The 9364-nt window shown below is 39.2% G+C and overlaps 1 protein-coding gene across 1 annotated transcript in view; it reads left to right on the top strand.

The window, feature by feature from the left end:
- LOC121332699 (methylthioadenosine phosphorylase) overlaps positions 1 to 8351 on the top strand; it is a 33062-nt gene extending 24711 nt beyond the window's left edge. The window contains exons 7-8 of the mRNA XM_041398396.1: positions 339 to 461; positions 7436 to 8351. Of these exons, the coding sequence (XP_041254330.1) occupies positions 339 to 461; positions 7436 to 7474 (162 nt within the window). The 3' untranslated portion in view covers positions 7475 to 8351. The remainder of the gene's footprint in view (positions 1 to 338; positions 462 to 7435) is intronic.
- Positions 8352 to 9364: the final 1013 nt, after the last annotated feature.

Here is a 9364-nt window from a genome sequence, read left to right on the forward strand (position 1 = left end):
CTAGTAGCAAACCTTTTGTTTCCTGTTTTCTGAATCAGGGGGTCTGTGAGTATGAAGCTCATGAATGCTGTGCGACTTGTCTTCTTTGTGACTGCAATTGGTGATTTTCCTTTTGCAGCTCTGTGCAAAGCAATGTATGTGATTTAGTTCTCCTATTTGTTTGCAATACACAACAAACACAACCATACACACACAGAGGAAAAAAAACCATTTGCACTATCTAAAAAGACTGATATTCTAAGGCTTCGCTTTTGCACTTCTGAGTTAAATTTATTTGTGTGTTTAAAATGTGTGCCATCCAAATTGAGAGACACCACTCAGGTGTATTGTATTTCTAGGTTTCAGTGGATAAAGTTTTAAAGACGCTGAAAGGGAATGCAAATAAGGCTACAAGCATACTGCTTACTGCCATACCTCAGATAGGCTCCATGGAATGGACCAGCACCCTGCACACTCTGAAAGTAAGTATATGAATGAAGCTGATGAGTACCAGGGACAGCGTATGTGTGTGCACACACAGCACAGGTATAAGTTACAGGATGATTTTGCTTAAATCAACTTGTTTCAGAGTAAACGCTTCAAGAAACCAAATTCATTCAAGAAGGGCGGACAGATTCTACACGATTCTTGCAAGTTTTGTTGCCAAGATCTAGCTTCAGTTTTACAAGAAGTTTTAGAAAAGGTTAAAAAAACAGATAGCTTTATATGGTTGATGAAGTGAGACATCAACTATAAGATGTTCATAAGATACAAATAAATGAGCTACAAAGTAAGATACAAATATATGTGAGTATCCAAGTGAAACTCTGATCTTGGATCTTAGCATAAAGAAGAATCAAGTGGAAGAGACTGAAGCAAACCAAAAATATTATGCTCACTTTAATATGTAGAACAGGAAGAGTCTTAAAAGGTATGGGTAATAACCAATTTGAAATTACTAGAATTGTGTTCTCCATAGATTTTAAGTCTAAGTTGCATTAAAAAAAAAGGGAAAAGAAAAATATTTCAAAATATTTTGGCAAGGGAGTTCTTAAGGAGAATTTTTCTTAGACAAGGTTTTCTTGTGTTTTTTATCATCTGTATTTCACAGGCATGCTTGAGATTCATTTGTGGATATACCGAAGAGGGGGAAAACAGTGTTAAAACAGTTTGGATGTCTATGCAGCTTCTCAACAAGCTTTTTTTGACTGGGTTGAGATAAGGAGAGATAATTCATCAAATACTGTCACGAGCAAAACAAGCTCAGCTTAGAGATATTGATTGAATATAATGACAAAATTATATTATAACTGACAAAACCAGAGCAGGATAATTCCACCCCTGGCATCTATGAATATTTCAAAATTATTTTCAAAATTACACTCAACATATAATCTTTAGTTAGAAAACTCAAAACTACTGAACTAAACAGAAGAAAAAATACTCTACACTTAATCTAAGGTACAGTCATTACACAGAACCAAAAAGACAGATTACACAAAAAATTCACCCCTAGATTTTCACTACAATTACAATACAAATTCCCCACTATCATTCTATTTAATTTTGTGATTTAATACTTGTTTTGCCCATTATTTCTCCCAGTTAATATCCCTATCTCAAAGTTGTCATGTTTTCCTGCATTCTCCACCAAAAATGTTGCAATTTTGACACTGGCCAAATGCCAGTGCACCCGTGAAAAATCATTCACTCATTCTTCTCTGCTGTAGTTGAGCAGATGAGAGGGAAAGAAAAAGAAATTAAAAGGTTCATGGGGTGAGATAAGGATTAGGAGAAAACAACTCTAAGGGCAAAACAGACTCAAAACTTTTAAAAGTGTAAAGAAAAAAATTATTAACAGAATTAAAAGGGGATAATGAGAACTAAAACCTTTAGAATACCTTTCCTCCCCTCCCCCAGCCCTTCTTTCATTCCCATTGACAGCAAAGAGCGACAAAACATGGGGGTTTTAGTTTTAGAGTTTGCCATCTCTAAAAATCTTCAGTTTGCTTAGGGAGGGTAGTCTTTTGCCATGCCATGGGGTCTTTCTCACAGGAGAGTTTTCTGTGAACTTCTCCAGCGTCGTTCTAATTTTCACGAGCAGCAGTCCTGCCCAATCTGCTGCAACCTGAGTCTCTCCCAAGGGCAAACAGTTTTCCCACAACTGTTTTTCGTGGGCTATTTTAGTTCATAGAGTATAGTCTTTTAAGGATGAGCTGCTATAGTTTGGAAGCAAGCCTCCTCTTCCTCTACCTCTGGAAGTAAGGGTTCTCTCTCTCTGTTCAAGCCTGTTACCAGATCACAGCTTTTCAGCATCTACACTCTCCAGTGCGAGCACATTTTTCTCACGAGCTGTGGGTGAATTGTGCATCCCCCATGCGCTTCATGAATTACAGGGAAGCAGTTTGTTGTATTATAGTCCTCACCACAGCTTGCAGAAGAATCTCAGCTCTGACATCTGGAGCACCTCCGCCTCTCCTTCCCTCCCTTTCACCGACCTCAGTGTCGCCATGTTGTTCTCCTCACATGTCTTCATTTTTTCTCTGACTCGGGAGAGAATTGGTGTTCATAGGTTTGTTTGTTCTCAAGTGAGAACAACTTGAAAAGTTGTTAAAGAGTTCTGCAGTGCTGAAAGATTGATTTTGACTGGGCTCTGCATCAGGGAATTGCTTGCCATGCCTCTCGCTGCTAATCATGGGATCCCCACTGGTGCCATGCGGGCCATGCTGGCCACCACGGCACCGGCTCCACTTAGTGCCTCTCTTTGCTCAGGTGCCAAAAAGAAGAGGCTGCTGCCACTGCTTCTGCCCTTCTGTTTGCAGTGTGGCATGCTAGACATGGCCAGGCAGGCAAAGTCCATTGCTGGCTGTGCCAAGATGGCAGCAGCTGTGTGGCCGCTCCTGGCCCTGGCTGCTCCAGGTCTCAGCTGCAGGGCCGCTCTCAGCGCCAGGATGGCCCCTCGCAGCATGGTCCGGTGGCCCCACTGGGAAGGGGACTGATGGCCCCCTGACCCCAAGCAGATGAAGAAAAAGAGAGTTCCCATGGTTTTGTTAAACGTGTTATCATAGAGGCATTACCAGATTTTCTAATGGACTGCAGGTGCACAGCTCCTTCACAGTGGGCTGCACCACAGCCTGCAGGGGAATCATGGTTCCAGTGCCTGGAGCACCGCCTGCCCCTCCTTCTGCGCTGACCTCGGTGTCTGCAGAGTTCTCACAGTTTTCTTGGTGTCTGCACATGTTCTCACTCCACTCTTCTCTGGCTGCAATTACAACTACACAACCCCTTTTAGTTTTGAATTCTTCTTAGTGCATTAGAGGCATTACCATCATTTCTAATTGACCCAGCCTTGGCCAGCAGCATGTCCATCTTTGGAGACACCACAGATTGGCTGTGCTGGGCATGGAAGAAGCTTCCAGCAGGTTCTCACAGAGGCCACCCCATAGACCCTTGCTACCAAAACCAGGTCACGCATACTCTATATGTCATATCAGTGATTCTCATCTCTAGTTTAGTCAGTGTCATGAAGGGAAGATATATTCAGTAAAATGCACCTCAGCCACTTCTCAAGCATAAATGACCAGGTCAGATTTGTAGAATTCTAACCCAAAATATTGAAATTAGTCTTTTGCTAATTCTTTAGTGAAAACCTACTTTTCTTTAAGAGTGCTTGAATGAATCTGCCTCACCTGGTTATCTGAAACAGTTATTTTAATGTTTCCTCTGTACATATGAGAGAGGTAATTGACTTTTTGCTTTCCCTTTTGCATTCTTTAGGAAGTTGTATCATTGGATGATAAGGGAGGCACCAAAATCACTATTGCTTCTTGCCTCTAATCCACAGAAAACATTTTCAGAGAATGGAACTACGTTTTTGAATACAGATACCTAGCTATAGAGCAAACTCAGAGTTTGAACAAATAATATGAAATTATAAATAAATAATATGCTAGATATTCATATGGATATAAACAAATAATATGCTAGATATTCCTCAGGCACTTTTTTTTTCATACTGGCATGAAAGGAAATGGTTCTGAATTATATTATGCTGCTTAAGTACTGATGAATCTGCCTTGGTTTCTGGCAGGCATACTTCAGTGAGCAGTTCCTCCTGTGTTCCTTTTCATAATTGTCTTGAATCTTCATTGGGAGTGAAAGAGAGCTGGCACTACCTTTGCAATATTCCCCTTCAATGAATGCCAGCTGTTCTTTCAGTTCATTGTCAAGTGCTTCTTCCAGTTCAGACCCCTAAGTACTGAAAGAAGAAAATGTGATGCACCAGAGGAAGGGTCACTCAGTCGTAAATGTTGCTTCTAACTCTTTTACTCTTAATTATCTACTGCCTCATATCAATGATGAATAATGAAATCGTTTCACCTTCAATTCTTAGGTATTTATGTTCTTTGCAGGCAGGTTTGAGTGATAGTATACTGAGAAAAAGAGTTGATCTGAAGGCACTGGAAAAGCTGGAAACAGGCAGTGGGGATTGAAATTTTGTGTCAAGAAAGTAGGAGCCACAAGGGTTAATGACTTGAAAGAACAAGAACTCTGGAATAGTGAGAAATCTGAAGCTCCAAAGGCTTTGGAGGCTTCCTTTAATTTTACATAGGTACATCAGCAAAGGCTACAGATATTCCTGTTTGGGCAATTCAGTGGTGATGAAGCAGAGGAAGGACTGGTGTTAATGAATGAGGCAATTTTGCCGGAAATGAAAGAGAAAGATTTGTGTATCTGTCTCTGTACAAGTATGTAATTGAACCATAAAGAGTTTTTTAAATCTATTGTCTTGTACTGTACTTCATTATATTTTATAGTGTGAGTTTTAAAGGCCAGATGATGGACTGTTTTGGAGCTCTTTTCCTAGAGCTTGAAGGCAGCTCTTGCTTGCGCTGTAGAAATATGTAAAGGAGCACAGACAAGGAGCAAGCTGAGTAAGACTGCAGCTGGTACACTCCTGTCAGTGACAGAATATATCCAAGCCACAGCTGTGCATATCAAATGGGCAAATGTCTGATTTAGTGTTGGGGAAGCTTGTGAAACAGTAAAGCTCTACACAGACACAGCTTTTCTTCTCCAAGAGCTGTAATCTGTCTGCTTTGACAGGAGGAACTTCACCTGGCAAGAGAAAATGTGCTGTCAGTCTCTGCCCACCTTTTTTTTTCTGTCTCCTTCTGTAGAAGTATTAATCACAGGTCAGCACACATGCCAGTGGTGCCACCTCTGAATCTCACTGTAATTTTAAGAAAAGACTTTGGTGTTGAAACAAAATGTCCAAGGGCTGTTTTTTTGGATAAAGGATAGGCTGCTTGCCATCACTTCTCTTTACTGTATCATTTAATCGTTGATATGTCAGTGACTGTAAGTGTACTTTGAAAGTTACTATTTTTTAACTGTCTAAGATGTCTTTAGGCCAGTAATTTGTGGCTTTCTTGCTGTAAAGAGATAATTTTCCAGTGTCAGGTTAAAGCCCTCACTCTTTCAGAACAGGGTATGACCACATGTATGTCATGTGTCAGGAAACACAGATGATGCTTTTGATCACAATGGTCCAAGTGATTTCTGATTGGTGTCAAGGAAATTTCTGGACAGGCTGGTCAGTCGTGGGTGATATACAGCTGGATATGCTGTTAACTGAGAAGAGTTGTTTAGTGAGGTGATAATTACTGACAGTTGTTGCTGTAATCTTCATGAAATTGTGTCATTCCACATCCTATGAGGAGCAAGTAAGGCAACTAACAGTACAGTTGCTGGAGTTCAGATGAGCATCCTTGTTTTCAATCAATGAATTAGTATGTATAGTCTCATAGGAGACAGCTCTGAAGAGTCAAGGAGATCCAGAAATTTGGCAGGTCTTTAAGGGCAGCATTTTGATCCACAGAAAGGAACAGGAAACAGTGCGAAATGCAAAAATGTGCAAAAGTGCAGCAATCAAGGGTTGGAAGCAGAAACAAGTTGCAAAGAGAGAACCCAGATGGAAGTGCAGGTATGTTAGGGGTGCTTTCAGGACAATGGAAGCTTATCCATAGTTGACAATTGAAAGAGATGTCAAAGACAGCAAGAACTGCAGCCAAAGCATTGATAACAAAAACTTATCATGTAAAGCGTGGGCTCATTGTCCATGCAGTAAATGAATTGGTGGCAGCAGACAATTTCATATGTTTCAAGGCTTTTTTTAATCTTTGCTAAGACAAATATGAGTTAGGAAAAAACTGTCCTGTTGAAAAGAATTTCAGTTCATCATAACTGGGAGTTGAGCTCTGTACCTTTATTATATTACAATAAGGGTCAACCCCATGAGTATCAGGAGAAAATCTGCACTATAATGGTAAAAGGAATGTCCTGTTAGAGCTGAGGTTTTTTTTTTACAGTGGCTGTAGGAAAATCAGCTTGTAGTAAGGTGTCAGCTTTTTGTGAGTGCTCCTTAGGTAAATTTATTGGCTCTGTGGGGAAACCTGCTGGTACTACCTGCCATTTTCTTGAACTTCTGTACTAGCCTGTGAGAAATGTATTTGTCAGATCTCTGATACAAGGAATAATGCTGTATTTTGAGAGTTGTGGTAAGTGAATACTCTAGGGTAGTTTAGATTGGGTTAAGGTAACTGTAGATGTATTTCAGTTCAGGGAATCACTTGGACATTTATGTGATTTGACAGGTAACAAGTTGAGGGGCATAAAGCTTAGTATTTTTTCAGTCATTTTTTCTAGTCTATCTCAAACTGAAACTTACATTCCTAAGTTATGTATTTAGAACTCTAATCTTGTAAATATCTTAGAGTAATTTTCTTCCTCACAAAATATCTCATCAGTGATACTGGTCAGTGAATGCACATGTGTGATCACAGTATATTGGCTCAGGTGAGTAAAGTGGAGGAGGAAAATTCATCAAGGTTTCACTTCAACTGTAGTTGCATTGGTCTACATCCACGTGTACTTGCAGGCCAAGAACTTCTCACAAAAGCTGAGATGAAAATGTTTCCTTGACACTGCCCTTGAATGTGTCTGATGCCATAGTTGCCTGTCCCTACATAACTTTCATTCATTCACAGTCAGTGCCATCTGTCTAGTTTCTGTTCTTGATAGCAGTACTTCAGAATTGATGGAAAGTCATGTAGAAGTCACAGAAAGCATGCTGCACAATTTTTTATTTGCAGTCTCTAAGCCCAAAGTTCATAAACTAGTGGTTTTGCAATATGGTTGTTCTTCTCCATACCAATAAACCTATCACATAGCTTTGCAAAAGTTGTAATGAAAACTCGTTGTGTGTGTGTGTATGCCCTCCTTGTAATAATATTGACTTCAGTGGTGTTGGAAAAAGTTGCAGATACTGTGCACATGAAAGGATTTACACATGTTTGTACCCAAATGTAAGCTACATAATCGACCTTTACAATGAAAAGTAATTCTCTCTGCATTGGCAAAAGAAGCATTTATCTCCTGTTTCTTTGTATTTTAGACAATGGTGCAGTGTTCGGTCATCCTGCCAAAGCAGTAACAACCTGGATGAACCTTGAAGTTTCAATGCATTCAAGGAAGAGTGGATCACTTTCAAGCTTTCAGAGGTCATAATATCTTCAAAAATTGTTACAAGCTTAAACGAATGGACTAAACGTTGATCAATGATCATGTGTAAGGCTGCTGTTAAAATCTTTGTCGGTTTGATCACATATAAGATGGTTAAAATTAGATTTTGAGTATGTTTTCAACTATAAATATAAAACTGTATCTGAGAGAGAAAAAAAGTCAGAATCCTCTATTCAGTGGTACCTTTTAACTGATGGTAGAAAGGAAAGTCTAAGTAATATTGTTGTTGCAGTTTCATAAAATAAGGTCTAAGAAAGCAGATTTATAGACTATTTGTGTTGCTGGTTCTACCTCCTTCTTTTCCTTCAACAAGGCACATGGTTACAATTCACTTCAGAAACATAACATAAAAACTGGTCAAACAATTTCAAATTAAAATTATACTATTTTTATACATTATCCATATTTTTTTATTCCAGTGATTTTTTTTTAAATCAGCATATTAGTTTTGTGTGCTAGAAGACCTGGTTTAATAATTATGGTGGTTCTGTCACAGCAGCAGTTGTGTAATGAGTTAGTGTTGGAGACTGAAGTAATGCCTAAACCAAATTCGTGCCTGAAGATGTACTTACATGACTTACAGAACTGTACAGAAAAAGTACTTTGCTGACAGTGTCCTGAACACACCCATTTTCTGCTTTATTGAACAGCTCCAATTTCAGATCCTGTACTCAGTGATGAATGTGCTCGAGTGGTTTGAATGTATGCATTTCAATTTTTTAATACAGTTTTATTTTAATAAAATAACCTGCTACTTCTTGTCTAGTAAATAAAACGAATGAAACTTATGCTTCTCCAAGATGTGTGGAAGTCGGGGGGCATGTTTATTTACTTCTAGTCATTATGTCTCACAGTGATTTTTGCCATTCATGAAACAGGTTGGTGATGATACCTTGTAAACTACACTTTTAGAAAGACACTTTTTAGAAAATACTGTGCTGCTCAGAACTTTGGGTTCTAAGTCCCTGAACAGCAGGGATTGCTGAGGCAGAAGTGGATCAGAGTACAAGGAAAAGATCAGAAACATGAACGGTAAGGATCCTCATAGTACTGTAAAAAAAAAAATGCTAATCCAAAGGAAAATAGAAGGAAGCAGGTACACAAGCATTTTAGCTTCCTAGTCTTCTTCTGTTCGACACCCAGTCTCCTGCTGTGAAAGCCTTATATCTGGATGTGTTCTTCCTAGCAAAACCAGTTGAGGTGCTTTTCAGGTACTGGGGAAAATAGCTTAACCAATTTTCTGTATTCATGGTGTTTTTTAAAAAATTTGGATTGCAGGAGCCAGAGCTTGAGCATACCTTTCATTACCTTCCACTAAGCCAAATCATATATCTGGCTTTAAGAATAATTTACATTTTTATCTTTCTTCCATTGGCACTTCTGGTGAAATGGATCACAGCCAAGAGATTCATATCTAAGTGTTCTGAGAGAAAGTTTTTTTCTGGGTGTCCATTTTCAAAACCCCTTGGGTTTCTCTTTTTGCATTTGGTAGTGACATATAATGGTAATTGTTACGCTAATTTTTTTGGTTTATATACTGGTTACATAGAGTCACAGGAGAGTGGCACAGAGCAGGTCCATAGGTAGTGGGTTCTGTTACACATTTCTGTTACATATTCTTCATAAGTAAAGCTAGGTGAGAACACAGATAAGAATGGCTGCATCCAAAGAGTTACAGCCAATAGCTCAGTGTCCAAGTCGAAACCAGGAACAGATGGTTTCCCTCGGAGGTCTGGGACCAGTACTGCGTAGTATTTTAATCAATAAATGAGATAGTGGGATTGAGTTTGTTAAAGGCAAA

This window comes from Onychostruthus taczanowskii, unplaced genomic scaffold (genome assembly GCF_017590055.1).
Source record: "Onychostruthus taczanowskii isolate IOZ18803 unplaced genomic scaffold, ASM1759005v1 scaffold145, whole genome shotgun sequence".
Taxonomy (NCBI): Eukaryota; Metazoa; Chordata; class Aves; order Passeriformes; family Passeridae; genus Onychostruthus; species Onychostruthus taczanowskii.